General features: G+C 39.3%; 1 protein-coding gene across 1 annotated transcript in view; it reads left to right on the forward strand.

The window, feature by feature from the left end:
- Window positions 1-518: 518 nt before the first annotated feature.
- Window positions 519-19,764, forward strand: part of ST6GALNAC5 (ST6 N-acetylgalactosaminide alpha-2,6-sialyltransferase 5) — an 89,262-nt gene continuing 70,016 nt past the window's right edge. Inside the window, exons 1-2 of the mRNA XM_070746186.1 lie at window positions 519-722; window positions 1,976-2,233. Of these exons, the coding sequence (XP_070602287.1) occupies window positions 708-722; window positions 1,976-2,233 (273 nt within the window). The 5' untranslated portion in view covers window positions 519-707. The remainder of the gene's footprint in view (window positions 723-1,975; window positions 2,234-19,764) is intronic.

Genomic DNA, 19,764 nt, shown 5'->3' on the forward strand with positions numbered 1-19,764 from the left:
TAGGCGACTTTAATGTTTTAATCTAGTAAGCAAGTTATTATAGTTCAAATATAAATCTTGAGGGATGGGGCAATGGTTACCAATGCCAACAAACTTTTTCAGTAAATAAATAATTGGGACATTTTGTTTAAAACAGGATTTTAAAAATACTACTGTGTTTTGAAAGCTGATGGTTACAAGATTGCCTACTGATTAAATAAGAGATTGTGGAATTATAAAACAAGAGATTTGCTATATGGGACTGCTTGGATGATCTCCATCACATTCTCCTTTCTAGTTACCAGATTCCTGCTTTGATAAAATGAGCTTTTTTCCCTCCCAAATTGCTAGCCAGGAACAAACCCAATGGAAAGCTGCTAATTTCTACACACACTGAAATTAAAGTGGGAGAAGGCATAGGAAAAGGCGCGGTTTAGGACCCAGAAAGCCTCGTCAAGGCGGTACTTGTGCAGATCACTGGGAGACTCTAAAAGGGTCCAGTTTTAATTCTTGCCTCTAATCTCTGCAAAGAGCCGCGCTTCTCTCGCCGGCTCAAGGTTGGGTCGATCCTCGCCGCGGCTCTTTGGATTTTTCGCTCGCTTGTTCTCCGCCAGAAAACTACGCCGCCGGTTCCTTTGCCATGGAAGCCGTAGGAGAAAAAGTGCTTTCAGATGCTCGAGCCTGACTGAGATCGCGGTGTAAAAGGACGCGGGCGGGGGAGCACAAACATGAAGACGTTGATGGTAAGTCCGTGGATCCTTCGATCGCCGCGAGGACTTGAAACGAGGCCGTCAGATTCGGCGTGGGAATTGGCGGGTGGTCTCCGAGACTCTCCGGCAGGCTGGCTTTCTGATTTCAGCCGGGGCTGGTGGGTGTGCTGCCGACGCGCCTCTGGCAAAACCCGCAGCAAGAGGCGAATAACTTTCCGTCGCTTAGCTTTCTTGGGGAAGCGGGTGCAGCGTAGCGTCGGTGTCTGTAAGGGCTGGCGAGGGAAGAAGAGTCCAGCTTGAAACGCACGGCTGTGGGTCGCCCCCGGTAATCCTAAGAGTGGCCAGGGTACGATTTTGGTCTTTCGAGCAGCGGGTCTCCCACATTCCCATGTAACGCTATATATACATATACCCACATTTGTATATATTCGCGTCTTAATTTTGGAGAGACGAGGAGGGTTGCAAAACCTAGAGGTTCCAAACTGCAAAGCCAAAATTGAGGGGTCGGCGGGGATGCCAAAGGAAAGGTGGGCGAGCCCGAGCGGGGTGTGGATAAGAGAGAAGGGGGGAAGAGGGAGCTAAGAGGCGACGGGAGTTAAAAAAAAAAAAAGAGGCGGGAGGGCGCCCCGTTTACAACCTCGGAGTGCACTTTTCGCGTCTTGCCAAAAAAAAAAGGCTAATAAGAATAAGGCGCGCGGAAGGTCTTGCCGCCCCAATTGCCAAAACGAGACGAGCGAGCAAAGCCGCGTCCCTCGCAAGCTCCCTTTTTATTTAGGATTTACAAGGATTTCTTTTAAAAGAAGCAACCCCTCCAGCCCTTCCAGAAGAAGTCCAAACTTCCATACAGCCGCTTCACCGAGGGGCGTGCGTCGGGGTGTGTGCGCTCCCTTCGGCAGCCTGAGGGGAAGAGAAAGAGAGGGAAAAATGGCCAGCCTCGCTTGTCAAAAGCCGGCCAAAGAGTCCGTTTGCGGCATTGCCTAACTGTGGGGAGAAAGGGGGAGGGGGGCAAAACCGGAGGGAAATCATGAGGGAATGAGGGGGGGGGAGGTTAGGCGCGAGAAGCGCCGCGGGGAGGAGGGGGGCTGTGGAGCTTCTCGTGTAAGCTCCACGGGGGAGAGAGAGAGATACCCCGGCGACACTTTGCCGCCGCCGCAGTCCGCTGTGCTGTTGAGGTCCAGCGCTCTTCCTCCCCCCCCCTCACTTGCCCGCCTCTCGCCAGCTCAGCCCCGACCCGAGCTGTGTGTCCGGCGCGTTCTCAGCCTCTCTTTGCCCCTCCCTCCTTACAGCGCCATGGGCTGGCTGTGTCTTTAGCGCTCACCACCATGTGCACGAGCTTGTTGCTTATGTACGGCAGCATCGGGAGCGGCAATGACGGTGCCGGCGGCAGAAGGGCCTTAAAAGAGCAGGTCCAGCAGCAGGTGGCGGCGACCACTTCTCTTCAGAAGCCGGACGGCCAGCGGCCCTCGAGTACAGCCTCCCCGCGACTCTTTCCCGGCCTCGCCGACCGTCTTTTGGAAGGCTACATCAGCGTCCTGGATCACAAGGTGAGCGCAGGGGGAGGGGAAAAAAAAAAAAAAGCAGCGCCGCGGAGGGATGCGCCAGCCGGGTTTGATTGACGTTTGAGATTGAGCTCTTCTTTTGCCCCCCGCTTTTAAGATGCGGACTCGAAATGGTTTGAAAGGAGGAAGATTACAGGGGGAGACAGAAAGGGCAGAAAGGAAGGATGTGTTAGGCGCTCAGTTCTTTGCAGCCGGGCAATCGGGAATGAAGGTTTCCAAACGTGCCCTTGACATATTGACTGCTTAAAAAGATGCAGGATTGTGGGATTTTTTTTTAGCAGCCTAACTGCCTTTTCATCTCCATTCTACAATGGAATAATTGTGATTTCAACAGTGGGGTTGAGAGTCTCTAAAGAACAAGCACTACATCTCTCCCACAGGTTGTTACAAAGGAACATTTAATTTGATGGCAATGCTAGAGTGGTTCCCAGTTAATTGACAAATAGTTTACAGCAGGTTCTATTTCCTTGGAAATATTTGTCCTGCTCTCAAAGGTCAAACTACCACTCAGGCAGATCCTAAATTATCAAATAGATAAATGGCTTTGATCATGCTGCTTTGCTGGAGTGGTTTTGTAAAAAGCGGGCAATTTTTAAAGGACACCTCTTATTTTTATGAGCCAAAATAGAATGTTTCTGCTTCTTGGAAGAATAACATCCGGGATGCTGATTTTTAAAAAAAATTCTTTGGTTGTTTTGAAACTGTTAGCATTCAAGAAATTAAAGAAAATAGTAATTTAAAATTACATTTGTTTAAAAAATAAATTCAGGGTGAGTGAGTATGTGAAGTATTATGTGAGTATCTATGTATTATTCATGAAATAGTCATCACTGGGGGGGAAACCCCGGAAACATAGTCTAGTTCAGAAAACTTTTAAGACACTTTTAAAATTTATTTTACTTTATTTTGAAGAATTCAGAAACATGTTCTACTAGTGCAGGTAGAGATGTTGAAAAAAGTTTTTCTTTAACCATTTATACCCTCTCTATGTGCATTAAAATAATTTTAAAAGTTCAAAAATAGAAAAGAATAATAAAACCTATACATTCATTACATTAATATGTCTCTTGAAAGTAGCTGCATCCTAGTGCTAAGCAGAAACCTTGAACAATACCTGCTTTTTAATAAGTCAGTGGGTTCATACTCTCTTCTTTCTATACCACCTTTTCTGAATCATTTTAAAAGCATATATAACTAGACTATTTGCAGTGATGAAGAATTCAGAAAGAGAAGTTTAACCACTTGTATGCTGTTGCCAGGAAAACTTCATAAATATCTCCATACCTTCTCCCTTCTGTCATTCATTCTGTCATTCATCCCAAACATTATGGAATCCGCAACCAAGAAATTATTCCAAGAAATGTGCTTGTGGAATGTAGTATCAACACTCTTCTGCAAGCAGTGCTTTTTTCTAACGCAATAGTGTTTTCTTAGTGCATTAATTTGTTTGTGCATTGTTTTAATCTTTGATTAAAGAGGTAGAGTGTTTTCTGCTTGGAATTGTCTATTGTTGGAATTAAAGATGAGGAATAATCTCCAGGGGTCGACTAAACACAAGGGCATCTTTATTTTTATTATTATTATTATTATTATTATTATTATTATCTACAATATAATACCTATAGCCAACCTAAGGATTTTTATATAATTTCTACTTATCAGTAAATGTTGCCCATGAAATAGTAATGCTAGTTTAAATAGTTCTGTTTGTAATTTTAACTAGTATTATTATTTATTGATATCATGATGTTCTGTTGAGTTATCTTTTCATTAGTCTTGTTTCTCCTCTTGTGGTAAAGTGATGCTTTAATTATTAATTTCCTGTCATTCTATCTTTTTTTAAATGGTATTTTAAAAAAACAAAAAACCCAAACCCAATACTTTAATAGAAGAGAGCCAGAAATATGTAACTCAAACTAGTCTCCATTTTTTTAAAAAAATAGGCTTAACTTCATTTTGCTTGTTTAGTTTGGTGAGTAAATTAAACATTAATTCAACCCTCAATAACAGCCCAAAAGTATTCTTAAAAGCATTTATAGAACTCATCTTGTAGATTTTGTCAATAAATCAAATATTCTGGGAGAAATTCTCAGAAAATATTGAAATTAAATGACACCAATCACAAAATAATTGAAATATTTCATTCAAAGTGAGAGGAAAGAATAATAATTCCAGACAAAATAACTACCGATAGTCTAAAAAGTAATGGTTCTGGAGACTATGTCTAACAAACCTTACAAACAAAAGATATGGTGAAAATTGCAGTGTTCCATCCCAATTTAAGATATTTTATTATTTACATTTTATAGCCTCTTTGTCAAAGTACCATGCATAGTTTCTGTGAGTCATATTTCAAATATCAACAGTTGCATTCATCTCTATAAGTTTGATCCAATGAAAACAGAATTGCTTTCCTCTATCGTGGGTGGAGCCAGCATTCAGGATGGGTTGTCCTTGTCCACTCAAAATGAGGACTAAATGTTGCTTTTAGCAGGATCCACCCTCCTAGGACCCAGCTTCAACTCGGTCCTCAGACTGGACAGATGTTGCTACTTGATCACCCTTTCTGAATTGCAAATTAACACTTGATTTTGCTCAATCAATCAAACAAACTGTTTCGGTATTGTGAGTTTCCTAATACCAACTTAGCGAGATAGGCAGTTCTGCAGCTACTGATGACAGCTGCAGTATAAATAAGGCCTGACCGCATGCCTATAGTTGTTGAGTAGACCCACTTCAGTGGGTTCTGAGTGTTCCATCCTTAGGGCTGGTATCAGTGCCAGCAGCATAGCCCAGACAGATACTCTTATACTTCAGATGACAAATCATGCACCCCTAATGAACATTGACCAGGGTGATTATAGGCTATCAGACAATGAAGAAATGTCACAGGAACAAAAGGTTCCTGTGACATTTCTTCTGCTATCTTTCCTCTGGAGTATTTCAAGTCTTTGTTGCAGCCAGCCAGCAGCCAGTGCAGCTGGTAGTTGATTCCGACAGCGGAGTTCAAGCCATAGGTGGACTTCATCCCAGTTCCACAGCTATTCCTGGACAACATCCAACGACAATTGTCGTCCCTGGCATCTGGGCTCATGCCTTCTTTGATTGACCGTAAGCATTTCAATGTGGATCTGGAGTTGGCTTCTCTATTCAATATTCTTATGGTTGACGCTCTGGTTGTGGCACTACATGCTCCCTCTGCCATGCCAGGGCAATCAGAGGAGTTGTTAAGGAGTTGTTAAGGCCTGAAGACAAAAGGATTGAACAAGGTCAGTTTGGCTCTAGGCAGTGATAGCCTCAGGATAAATCTGGGAGGGGGAGGCAGTTCGAGCGACCTTTCAGAGGCAGAAGGGTTGGCCATCTCTTCTATCACTACATACATAAGGGAAGGTCTCGCCCATTTTTCTCTGTTTGAGCTCAGACTACCCAGGATAGATGGGTACTAGAGATGGTCAGTCAGGGTCTTCCTTCCCCTGAAGTCTTTTATCCAGTGCCCCACCTCCAAAGTGCCCTCAAAGAAAGCAGTCATGGATTTCGCAGTCCAGTACCTGCTGGACATTTGAGCCATTCCTCAGTTGCGTAGAATCAGCAGGGGCAGGGATTCTATTCTATTCTTTTCATAGTTTCCAAAACCTCGGGGGAATGGAGGGTAATTCTAGACCTTAAGCATCTGAACTGATGTATTAAATATAGACGGTTCAAGATGCATTCCTTGCAGTACATCCTGGGGTACGTTTGCCAGGGAAATTTCCTTTCCCCTGTAGACCTGACTGAGGCCCACCTGCACATACTGATTAACCAGCTTTATCGACAATACCTTTGGTTCTGCTATGCAGGTAGGCATTTCCAGTATAGAAATCCCTTTGGCCTTTCCTCCCCCCCCCCACCCCCGGATGTTCATGAAGGTTCTTGTGGCTGTGGCAGCCCATCTCAAATCTTTACACATGCGTGTCCAGTGTTACTTGGATGATGTTTTGGTACAGGCTTCTTCCGAGCACCTTGCGGTGCGTCATCTCCAGGTAACTATTTTAACACTCCAACAGCATAGGTTCTCAAACAACTTGGACAACAGTTATCTCTCTTGCGCCCCCTCCTTGCTCCATTTGGGAGCTGTTATAGATTTCTTAGAGTGTAGGGTCTCCCTATCCCAGGAGAGACAGGACAGTATCAATTGCTACAATAACTAAGGCATACAAGTTTGCCTCGTTGTCGAGGCCAGTGGGGATCCTGGCCTACTCTACACATAGTGCAGCTACTTCTGCAGCTTGGGTGACCCAGGCTTCCCTAGAGAAGGTGTTTTGGGTGGCTACCTGGGTATCGCCCTCTCAGTTTATCCGCAACTACAAGATCAATTCATATGGGTCGGCAGGTGTGGCCTTCAGTACTACGTCCTTTAGAGGGTCCATGAGGAGGTCAACTAAACGGACTTGCTCTGTTCCCACCCAGAGGACGTTTGGCTTTGACTTTGGTAGGTCCCATCCTGAATGCTGGCTCCACCCACAATGGAGAAGGGGCATTGCTATTAAGCCTTTTCTCATAGGGTAGAGCCAACATTCAGCCCCACCCTTTGGAGGTTCGTTTCTAATGGTGCCTCCTCTCTTTACTCAAACGGAGCATTCGTTGCTTGGCTGGTCTCTGATAGAGATGTCGATTTTGTGGCCTGTTCAGGAAGTGGAATTTTCTGTTCTGTAACGTTACATGTATGCTGTGAGTAGCCATGTCAAGAGTCTAATTCTTCAGATTCATCAGAGCTGGGTTCTAGGAGAGTGGATCCTGCTAAAAGCAACTTACTCGTTCCTCATTCTGAGTGGACGAGAGAAACCCATCCTGAATGCTGGCTCCATCCTATGAGAAGAGGCGTGTCAGGTAATGCCAACCCCCTTTCCACAATGATGCCTCAGTCTGAGTAATTTAACAAAAATGAGGCAGTCTGTATTGTAAAGCATAAAGTGATGCTGATGATTTGCAAATCTCTTATATAGAATTAATTTTAAGAGGAAATATTAGTATTATACCTTCATGGAAAAACTCTTTTTATTTCTAAAGGAAAAACTATTTTTATTCTAAATTAACTGCCATTTTTCCTCAATCCAGATTTTCTATTTCTCTAATGAATCAGTAAAATCACTTTTCAAAGAAATTGTATTGGAGAAAGAAATCTTTCATATATAAATTAATATAAGCATTTTCAGTAAAGAGAATACTAAAAAAAGTTATGAGGGCTTAGATAATATATTCTTAAATACTTTCACTGAATAAGATAACCAGTATATAATATTTAATTAGAAAGCAATGTTATGCGTAGAAACAGTCTTGTAATTAAGTGTGTGATGAAATGTTTGCAAATAGTTAGTTCTTCCATAGTCTTACATGGTATTGAAGAACACTGTTTGGTATATAATTATTTTGAGTAAATCAATGAGAGATATTACTAGTATTTGAAAAGAAAGAATATAGTCTTTATTCTGTCCTATGGAGACCGATTTGTAGCAGTTATAAAACAGAGTTTGAAAATCTATTGAGAGTTACTGCTTCATCTCTTTTCTGATACAAGATAAGTCCATTACTTAACCAGTGATAGAATATATCACCTATTCACTTCAAGCTTTACATCAATTCAGTTTTACTCTGGAGGGTGAAAATTTTCAAATATAGCAGAGAAGTTATAATATTGAGTATATTAAACCAATATTTGTTGGATAACAGATCTAGCTGGGGACTTTGTTATTTAAAAAAACCAGTTGAGATATATTTGTATGGATTGTAGATTATTTTCTCAAACTTTTCCCAATCTGCTTACTTTTGGTCCATTAATATTTATTTATGAGAAACAAATAGTTTTTGTTAGTGTTTTCTTAAATAGGAAAAAAAAATCATTTCAAAGCACTTTAAAGAAGTAAATAGTAAGACATTCCTTCTCTTTAGTTGGATGTAAAAGATGTAGCAAACAAGCAAAAGGATTTGGTGCAAGGCAAACTAAATGTCCCATTGATGCTTTTTCTAAAAAAAAACCTGAAGAAGCTTCTCGGATGAGAAGTGAAACATTTTAAAAGAAAAACAAAAAATCAAGACAGTCCTTTGGAAAAAGTTCCTTTGGGGCAACCATGACCTGAATGAATGAGACTCTCCATGGACATGTGGTTATGAAAACAACAACACGTTAAAAAGTTATGATGTTGATATAGTTACTTACCAAGAACATCTAAATTCTATTAAATGCACTAAAATATCTTTACAATCCCCAAGGCATGTCAACTTTTGAGCACCCCTAATGTTTGGAAATTGAAAAAATTGACAAATTTTGTGCATCTCTTAGAGTAGAGGTCTTCAAACTTGGCAACTTTAAGACTTGTGGACTTCAACTCCCAGAATTCTGTGAGTTGAAGTCCACAAGTCTTAAAGTTGCCAAATTTGAAGACCTCTGTCTTAGAGCTGCAAAGTACTGTATGAATTGCTTTGAGAAAACTAAGTTAGAACATACACTTCAGGAAGCTGAAATCAGCAACTGATGGAGTGTTAATTGCTTCTTTCTTTGTAGTTAAAACTTCACCTAAGGGTAAGACTCTTTGCATAGCTTTAAAAAATGTTACTAGATTTTATCCTTCCCTTATTATATATAATTCCAAGGATGTCAACATATCTCATACTCCTTCCTCCTCCTATTTGCTCCACAATAGCACAACAATTCACAGTCTCCTGGTTTTCTAGCCTGGTGCCTTATCAAATGCTTTTTATAGATAATTGGGCCACAAATTTGTTGTTTGTAAAAGCTGCAAATAACCTTTCTTCTGGGGTCATTTGATACTGAATTTAATTAGTTCTGTTTGGACTAAGTTCATTTAATTTAGAGTTTAAAATTAATTATTTTTAATAGGAAAATATCATTAAGGGATAATTTCGCCCTACAATCAATTATCTTATACTTAATTACAGGTTAGTGTCTTTTATAGATTCATGAAATCTTCTTGGCATAATAGTGACATCTCTTGCCTTTTTCTGTAATGTTTTTCAGTTTTCCAGAGTGATCCTTCCAATACTTCCAAGTATTACTAGCAACAAATAAATCAATGATGGAATATTTGATAGATTTACTTTAACATAACTTTATAGAACTTTGAATAGTGCCTATAGTACTATTAGGATTGCCACTTGTGTTCATTCTGAAGAAATATTATATCATGTTTTACAAATGGAAATTTGAGGGTTCTTTAAATGAAATCATTTTGATTAAATTTTGTAGGCAAACCTGCAAAAAAAAAATTTTTAGCACAATTACATAGCTTGAAATCTAGGCACCTTTCCTAACCCTGCTGAGTAATTGGTTTATGCATGACAAAAAAATTCACTTTCCTATATGTCAAACCAGTAAAAAATACTTAGAGGGAATATTTTTGTTCTCAGCATTATTTCTATTATTTCTTTGAGCTGAAAAAATGGCATTGCTGGGTTCACTTCCTTAAAGTTTTTGTTTAAATTTTCACTCTGTATTAAACAATAACATTCTACTGGTATTAAAAAGAAATGGACCCAAGTTAGAAGATTGTACCTTTAGCTGAATGCCAATTCTGATTTCATAGCACAGCAGCTGTCAATCTAGACTTGGCCCCAACACTATTTCCTGTTGGAAGTTCTGTATTCATTATTGGAAGAATCAATATAAAAATATAATCTGTGTGCTATACATTTAAAATTCCTTGCTGGTAATAATTACCTATCTAGAATCATATCCGTAAACATGATAGATTTCTTATTTGGGTTATTTGAATGCAAAACAGGATACTTTTCCTAGCAAGAGGGTTGCTTTGAAGGTAACTTTAAACTTAAATGCCATTTTTTAAGATGGATGAGTATGTGGTAAAGTGACACAATTAATTACGGTAAGTGTGTGATCACATCTCTCCAGTAGAAGTAGGGTCACTGGTAGTAGTCTATTGAACAAGCCTGTATGTACAATTCAGAGTCCAAGGCAGGCAATATGATCAAGGCAAGATGCCAGAATACATCATTTGACAGCAACAAGATGAAGTAGTAGTTCACATTAGTCTGATATAAGAGCAAGATCCCAGAGACTCTACATAATGTAGAACCAGTTCCCATATTTCATCTTGCTACTATGTGGAAGGAATTTTATATTATTCTCTCGTGGCTAGCCTGAAAAAGTCTACACTTTTTTTCTCCCACTTGTATGCATCTTGTTCCATTTCTCCCCTCTGTTTAACTGTAAATCATTATTTTTATTACTATGGTTATTTATTGTTTTCATGTTTATTGGCTTTTAACATTTGTAAGCCACCCAGTCACCTCTAGTTAAGATGGATGGCATACAGGTTTAATAAATAATATAATGAAATAAATTGATGTCATTAGTTTAGTAATATTACATACACACGCTGACCAGAGAATTACAGGCAGTTAGCCTCCAGGTACATTATACATCTGAGATAAAATGTTCTTCTAGATAAATTCATATGTCATGGTATGGCTTACTCATACCTACCTACCAGTACATGTCTTGGAACATCCTAATTACTGGAAATGTACAGAGGGAGTTACAGATAATCCTTCACTTATAACCATTTAGTGACTGTTTGAAGTTACCACAGCACTGAATAAAGTGATTTACCACTGTTTTTCACATTTATGACCATTGCATCCAGTCCATGATCGCATGATCAAAATTGGGATGTTTGATAACTGGCTTATATTTATGATGGTTGCAGTGTCCCGAGATCATATATAAGATCTGTGTATCAAACTACCGTATATAATCATTAATGAGGCATTTTAACCTTTATGAGGCATCTATCTATCTATCTATCTATCTATCTATCTATCTATCTATCTATCTATCTATTGTTAGATTTGGAAGGGACCATGCGGGTCATCAAGTCCAACCCCTTGCCTAAGCAGGAACCCTATAGCATCCCAGCCAAATGGCAGTCCAATTTCCTCTTAAAAATGTCCAGAGTATTGGAGTTCACAACATCTGCTGGTAGATTGTTCCACTGGTTGATCGTTCTGACCGTCAGGAAGTTCTTCCTTATTTCCAGGTTGAATCTCTCCTTGGTCAGCTTCCAGCCGTTGTTCCTCGTCCGGCCCTCCGGTGCCCTGGAGAATAAAGTGATCCCCTCTTCTCTGTGGTAACCCCTCGTATACCTGTAGACTGCTATCATGTCCGCTCTGGCCCTCCTTTTCTCTAGGCTATCCATGCCCAGAGTTGACATCTTTTTAAAAATATAGGTCATCTCGACTTATGACCACAACTGAACCCAAAAAGCAAGACATTTGTTAAGTGAGTTTTGTCTCATTTTACAACTTTTCTTGCCATATTTGCTAAGTGAATCCCTGCAGTTGTTAAATTAGTAATATGGTTGATAAGTGAATCTAGCTTCCCCATTGACTTTGCTTGTCAGAATGTCGCAAAAGATGCTCCTGTAATCCTGGGACATTGCAAACATCATAAATATGACCCAGTTGTCAAGCATTTGAATGTAAAGCACATGAATATGGGGATGGTATGATGACCATAAAGTGTGAGAAATGGTTGTAAATCTCTTTTTTCCAGTGACATTGTAACTGAGGGGAAACTAAACAAACATTTGTAAGTTGAGGACTACCTGTATTGTTATCATTTTGCTCTTAACATGTTGTTCGTGTTAGCCTAACTTTTAATTCATGTACAAATGATGACATGATTCTCATGAAACCAAGACAAAGTACTCATTTAACTCTTAATTAATTTAATCAACTCAGCTGAGCTTAGGTGCTGATATAAGCTAATGTGGCAGCACAAAGGTCATTCTCAAAGTGAGGCTGATTATTATATTACCTGCCTACGATTCTTTTTGATGCTTCCCCTTATTACTTCAAGATTGATTTAATTAATCATATGTATTAAATCATATGTGTATTAAATCATTTAATAAGTATTTTAAATCTTCTGGGATGGAATAAAGTATGCAAAAGTCAAAATTAAAACAGTAATGTTGTAACATTACAACCTAAATGCATACAAAATTTAAAAAGTCAAAACAATAGTAAAGCCCTTTAGAAGTCACTGATAGGATTTTTATGAAAACTTGGAATGTAATCTAAGAGCCATGGTGGTACAGTGGTTAGAATGGAATTTTACAGGCTAACTTTGCCCATTGCTAAATGTTTGATCCTGAGCAGCTCAGGGTTGACTCAGCCTTCCATCCTTCCAAGGTCGGTAAAGTGAGGACCCAGAATTTGATGATGACTCTGTAAATTGCTTAGAGAGGGCTGTAAAGCACTGTAAACAGTATATAAATCTATACTATTGCTAAGTCTATTAGATATTTCTATCTAAGTCTTGTGAAAGTAATTTCACAAAGAGCTGCTTCAAAAGCTGTGTTTTTATATCTTCTTATCTGAACTTTTCTTCGGTAGAACATAAAACCATATCTTCAAAGATAGTCTTATACCAGCAGCTGGCTTACTGCTTTCAAATATCCTGGCTCAAGACATTTAGTATTTCTAAATTCAAACAGGTTAGGGAATTTTAGAAGAACATGTGTTGTTGGTATTTGTGTGCTTCCGAGGTCTTAAATTTAAGGATAAAGAATTTGGTTAACCTTTTATAATCAATCTCAAATTTATTTGACCGTCCCTTATTAATCCCTTGCCTTGCACATAGGAATTGATTTTGTTTATTTGTTTATACAATTTATAACCCACCTCCGTCCATAGGGACACTAGATGGTGTCAATCAACATTCAAAGAAGAAGGAAACTACACCAGGTAAACAATTTAAAAATTGTCATAATAAAGGGCCATCAGGGAAGAAATCACATCACAACCAAAACTGGCAGGGAAACTAGCAAACCTCATTCTCCTAAATATTGGCAATATTATCAATATAGTAATCATCAGGAAAACAAGCAAGCTCAGTTAACAACTAAAGTCCAACCATTCAAACCTGAGCTCCATATACTTTCTATTGATGGATCAGATGTATAGGTTTCACATGATGAGATTGTGGAGTTATGAGAACTAATTACAAAATACATCATAAAGGTATCAAATCAGGGTTTGTTTTTTAATCTCCTTTTAGATAACCAATATTAAAAAAATTAAATAACTAAATATATACAGTACTTGTGTTTGTGTTTTATAATAATGAAGTTTTTAAAAAAAATTAGGTTTGCGTTTTGGAACCACCAATGAAAAAAAATATAGTAAAAACACGATTATGAAATATGTTACAGAGTCCGGAAGGAGTTGGGCAGCTTAGAAATCTAACAAACAAACAAACAAACAAACAAATGCTTAGTAAGAAATGGTGTGAAAAATTGAGAAAATATTGGTTCAAAATTGAGAGAATATTGGTTCAAAGCTTTGAGATTTGCTTTGCTTCCTCTGGCCAAGTGACCCCTTGTACAAATGTGTTTTAACACAAGTTAGATTTATTACAGCTTTAGTACCCATAAAATAAATATTTTGTAACATCTGTCCTTTGCCTTATATTAAATTTGAATAACTTTTGCCCTTTGGTTATAGGGAGGTACTTAGTACATTAATCCTTGTAGCTTTCTAAGGGAAAATAGCATTCAACTCTACAGAGCTGAAGAACATGTACTATATATGATAAGGAAAAAGATGGAAATTACTGTGATTGAGAAATTGTTTAGTGATAAAGTATTCTGCCAGAAAGGACAGGAATTCAATTCAATTCAATTTATTAGATTTGTATGCCCCCCTTCTCCAAAAACTCAGGGTGGCTCACAGAATAAGTATAAAAAAATAAAGCATATAGAACAAATCTAATATATTAAAAAAGTACAACTAAAAACCCTATATAACACCCAGACAGTCCAGTCACACCATACATCACATTTATTGGTCAAAGGGGCAAGATCTAATTGTCCCAAGTCTGGCAACATAGATGAGTCTTAAGACTCTTGCAGAAGGCGAGGAGGGTGGGGGCAGTATGACTCTCTGGGGGAGCTGATTCCAGAGGGCCAGGCCCCCCACAGAGAAGGCTCTTCCCCTAGGCCCCGCCAAACAACATTGTCTGGTTGACAGGACCTGGAGAAGACCAACTCTGTGGGACCTAACTGGCCGCAGGGATTTATGCGGCAGAAGTTGGTCCTGTAAGTAATCTGGTACGATGCCATGTAGGGCTTTATGGGTCATTGCCAACACTTTGAATTGTTTCTGCAAACCAATCGGCAACCAGTGCAGTCCATGGAGTGTTGGAGAGACATGGCTATATCTGGGGAGATCCATGACCGTTCACGCAGCTGCATTCTGCACGATTTGAAGTTTCCGAACACTCTTCAAAGGTAGCCCCATGTAGAGAGCATTGCAGTAGTCGAATGTTGCAGAGATGGGATTTTGCAGAGATGGGAATGTTGCAGAGATGGGATTTGTTTGTTTTCACGAAATATTCTCTTTCCAGTTCTTCAAATAGTGACAAATAGAAACACAATAAAGTTCTATGTTTTACAGTTTCTCAGGGGCTTATGTGATTTATTCGCCATAGAAGAACACTAATTATATAGGTCTATTTTAATTATAGACCTCACATATGTAAATATCTTATTTAATCTTTTGGAGTCTCCAAGAATGTTTAGATTATTAAGATTGTTAGACCAAGTATACTACAGCTCTAATGACAAAAATGATAAGCCTCTCCTTTTGCACAGGGGAACTTTAAGAAAATGGATCAAAGATTTCCGATTCCCTAGAGAGGCTCCTCATCTGAAAATGGAATACTTGCTGAAACTCTTGTGGATGTAATCTCAATCATTTTTTAATTATAGTTCTATTAATGTGAGCTATGAAATATTCGTTCTTTAATTTTACTTATTTCCAGTTCTGTTTGCTTAAAAAGAAGTCCAACACCAATTAGTTTATATACTTTATCAGCTTGAATTGCTAATTAACTGATAACGAACATTTCATTGTGATACAAGAAGACCTGGTCTTTAACTATGCCCTTATATTTTCTCCTTCCATAGTGGCATCTGCATCTTAACTGAAAATCACTGTTTAAAAAGTAATTCATATTTTTATTTACTCTTGTCATTATTATCTTTTTTGTGTAAGCTGAATGTCCTTTACTAGCAAACTTTGCAAAGCAGTATGCAAACATGTGCAATATTTATATCCCATGCTTTAGATCTTTTATAAGCCATGCTTTTGCCAATTTTGAAAGTTCAGATGTTATTTTGGATTTATTAAAATTACTCTCAATTCAGTAATAACATATGTAAGCAATTTCATTTGCCTTAAGGATAAAGTTAAGCTGCTTTTTCAAGTACGTTACTATCGAATGAGTATTAATTTTCTAGTGTCACATCATTACTTGCTGCCATCTTAGTTGAAGCATGATGTAAACCATTCTTTTAGATATGTGTCTTAAACATATTTTCATAATGTTTAAGACAATGCAGATAGCCTTTGACTTATGACTGTAATGTAGCCTCCCCATTATGGTTGAGAGTTTTGATAACCGTTAAATGAAGCGACCATATGATTGCTTCATTAAGACTCCCCCCATCCCTGCTTTCTCTGATGCGGTTATTGAATGAACGTGCAGGTCATTAAACAGAGCATATAGTCTTCTTAATCCCCTCCTGCCAAATGTCTTTGTCATGTGGCATTTTCAGCATGCACTCTTTGGGCAGGCACTTTCCCATGCACTGTAAATTATAATCTGATCCTTGGATTGTATCCCAAAACAAATCTGCAATAAGAAATGTACAATAACAGCATAATATGGCCCTAATTTTCCCAGTAAGCAAACAAGCCACTCTGTTTATACAAGTTGAAATTTCAACATGGCCTTCAAGGCCAGCATCATGTAGAATGAATAATAATAATCTAGCTCTAAGGTGACAGGACATAAATGTCCTCCTGTATTGGGGAATTAATTAATTCATGTACCTGATGAGTAACCACTTATGAGTCGTCAGAGTCTGCTAAAATATAATTTCCAATATTTTTTTATCACTGGTTATGCTAAATTTAGATTATAGGGATCAAAGTCTGGTGATATCTGGAAGCTGGTTAATCTATGGTTCTTAACATAGAAAGTTATTCAGAATAAATTTGCAATAAGTGTCTTGCATTTGCTTTATTTATTTTATACGCTGAATGGTTACTTTCTATCAGGGTTGGCCTTTCATTATGGCAATAGTACACAGCTGTACCACAAAGAGACTAGAGTTAGGTTTATGATCTGCTACTGAAGGATTTTGGAATCCCAGCGTCTAAATACTTTGAACAACTGCTGAGTTGAACCCCAGAGATTTACTAAAAGGTCAGTGCTTTTCCTCATAAGCCGGTGACCTTTCTTTTTAATTATCTTTGTGGATTGCTGCAGTTTTTGTGTTAATAGAACTTACTAATCAAGAATCCCAAACTGGAAAACCTGGGGTAGAACTGACAGATTGGCTAGTAAATGCAAAGAAAGAAAAAGCAGTTGGCATTATTCACATATAAACATCATAAACATTTCCTAGAAATACAGAACAGTGCATGGTATTGTGCTATAGATATAATCTGTGCCCCTAAATATTACATAGATGCTGCTCCAAATTTGTAAACAGAATACTTCATACAGTATGTACTGTAAAACAGGATTCGTTTGTGGATTTCATGTTTTTATCTAACTAGCCCTAGGGAATCTGAGGATAGCATAAGTATTTTTACAGTACATACTACTTAGGGATCTTAAGAGCAGCAATTTAGGTTATTTGGCCAATGTAAATTTCTTAAAATAATTATTTCCTCCCCACCCCAGTTCAAGTGTTTGGTTGTGTAGATTCTGTCGGCGGCTAGCCGCAAAGCTGTTTTCATACTTTCCACACCCGCTGCCACTCCCCTACACCCAGGTATTTTGGGGACACACAGGTATTGGCACGAACTTCTGTCCAGTAGTCATCTTGAATGGGGTGAAGTACTAGTGTGTACTACGTTGTTGTATGCCACTTCTGCAAATGGGAGTAGGGCTGCACAATCCATTTGTTGATGGTTTATATAACAAAATCATTAGGTTTTGTTACGTAAACCTATCTGCCATCGAGTTGGCTCTCTCAACTGGCCCGTTATTATTTTAAGAAATTTACAACTGCTACGTTGGTGGCTGGATGAAATGCAGAGCTCAATTTCAGTTTAGATTCCACCCTTTCGAAGAATTTCCTCCAGAATCTGGCAGTAAACTGAACCCCACTCCCATCCGATATTATCTTCTATGGAATACCATGGAAGTGGTAGATGTGCTTTGCTACTTTTCTAGCTGACAGTAGTCCAGGGCAGGCAATGAAGTGTGACTACTTAGAGAATAGATTGATAAATGTCCATATGACAGTACAGTGCTACCTCTACTTAAGAACGCCTCTACTTAAGAAAATTCTAGATAAGGACCAGGTGTTCAAGATTTTTTTGCCTCTACTTAAGAACCATTTTCTACTTAAGAACCTGAGCCCAGAAAAAATTCCCAGGAAATTTGAGAGCAGCACGAAGGCCCAGCCAGTTTCCTGCCATTCCCCCTTTAATCCCGGCCATCTCGGGCTTTTCTGGGCTGTCAGAGGAGGCTTTCGGTGGCACTTAAGGAGGCTTTGGCAGCCCAGAGCGAACAGACTGTTTTCCTTTCTCTGGGCGCTTGGAGAGGGAATAAACCACTTCACTGTGGTGACTCCCTCGCGCTGCCTCTCATACACCCGGTTGCGAGGTTGCCTCCGGAGCATCTAGGCACGGAAAGGCAAAAGGGGGCACTTTGCCCCAGCCAGATCAACTCGGTTTCAGCCAAACCAAGGAGTCACCACAGTGAAGGAAAAGTGCCGGCTACAAACTGAACGAGCGAGAGGAGAGGGGAGCCCTTCAGCATGAGAAGGAAGAGGCACCAGGTAGCAACAGCAGCAGCAGCAGCTGCCGCCTTTTGGTCAAAGGAGCAGCAGGTTCCCCCCTCTCGCCCTCCTGGGTTTCTCTCTCTGGCACAGTGTATGGGAGGCAGCTTCGCACCAGGTGCATTGGAGGCGCGTGTTCCTCGCTGTCTCAGTCCTATTTTTTTAAAGCTTTTTTAAGCTATTTTTTTTAAAGTTTTAGATTTTTTTTATTCCTCCCACCTCACCTTCTTCCTTCGGCAGCAACTGTCCTTCTCCTCTTCTTCTTCCTCCTCCTCATCCCACCCAAATTCTGAGTTTTTATTTCTTTCCTACTGGGTTTGCACGCATTATTTGCTTTTACATTGATTCCTATGGGAAAAATTGCTTCTACTGAAGAACGTTTCTACTTAAGAACCTGGTCACGGAACGAATTAAGTTATTTAGTAGAGGTACCGCTGTATTTCCCTGACTCTCTGGCAAATCCACAATGAAGTCCATAGCTATTTCCCATATAGAAAAAGGCATGTCCTCATCACTGCTCAAGGTAATCGCCACAGTGGACATGTCTGGGATCAAGTGGACCAACCTTGCATGAATCATCACCTGGACTATTACCTCTCTGCCACTATCATATTATGGATTTTGGGACAATGCATCTGTCAAGAAATTTCCCCTTTGAATGTATTTTAACCGGAAATTGAATCTCTAGAAATATAGTGCCCACTGAACCAGTTTTGGAGACAGCTTACATGGTGACTGAAGAGCTTCTAGTTTTTTTGATCCATCCTGACCTCAAAGGGGGCAGTTCCACCCTCCAACAGGCAGCACCACATTAACAGAGCCCACCAAACCACAAATGCCTTCTTTTTCCAAATGCTCACCCATGCTCCCCATCACCATATATTCATTAATCACCACCCGCTCATACATACATGTCCTTCTTCTGTGGTCTGGAAATGAGCCGTGCTATTCCATAAACCAGTCTTTGTCTTCAGCTGCCTTGCAGTTCTTAAAGGAGAATTACTCTTTGCATTAGTTTCCAAGCTGCTCAAAGACAGTTGGTTCCGTGCAGCCTCTCCCCACCAAATGGCAGCTCCCAGACAGCCAGAATGCAGGCGCTGACAATAGGCATATTTAAGTTTTCTCCTTCAAGTCTTAAGAATAAATCCAAATAAATAACATTCCTAAGGGGACTGTTGAAAAATATAAGAAATGGAATACTATCAGCACCTTTGTCTTAAGGGAAATCTTACAGTTCCTACTGATTTTTTATTTCCCTGTCTTAAGCAATTTGCTCAAAAATTCCTTTAAATTCTCAGTAGAAACTTGTGCCTGCTGGGCCATTATTTAATGCAAGACAAAGCTCTATAAAAGTAAAGTTTGTGATAAAGAGTTACTGTTTCTAAAATAGACAGTCTTTACGTTATTTTAATGGACAAGAACTATTAAATGTTAGTCATAATCCATTGTTATTCAAATTAAATAATTGAGGGATATTTCAGTTGTTTTTAGTGTTAAAATTTTGCTCAGTGAAGGGCTCCCCGGTGCTACCGGTGCGTTCTCGGTGACTGGCGCGTGTGTGCATCCAGGGTGTGTGTGTGTATGCCCGCATGAGAATTGCCTTCTGCGCAGGAAGAGAAATCTCACACAAGGCAGTCGCAC

Source organism: Erythrolamprus reginae, chromosome 3, assembly GCF_031021105.1.
Source record: "Erythrolamprus reginae isolate rEryReg1 chromosome 3, rEryReg1.hap1, whole genome shotgun sequence".
NCBI classification, from domain to species: Eukaryota; Metazoa; Chordata; class Lepidosauria; order Squamata; family Dipsadidae; genus Erythrolamprus; species Erythrolamprus reginae.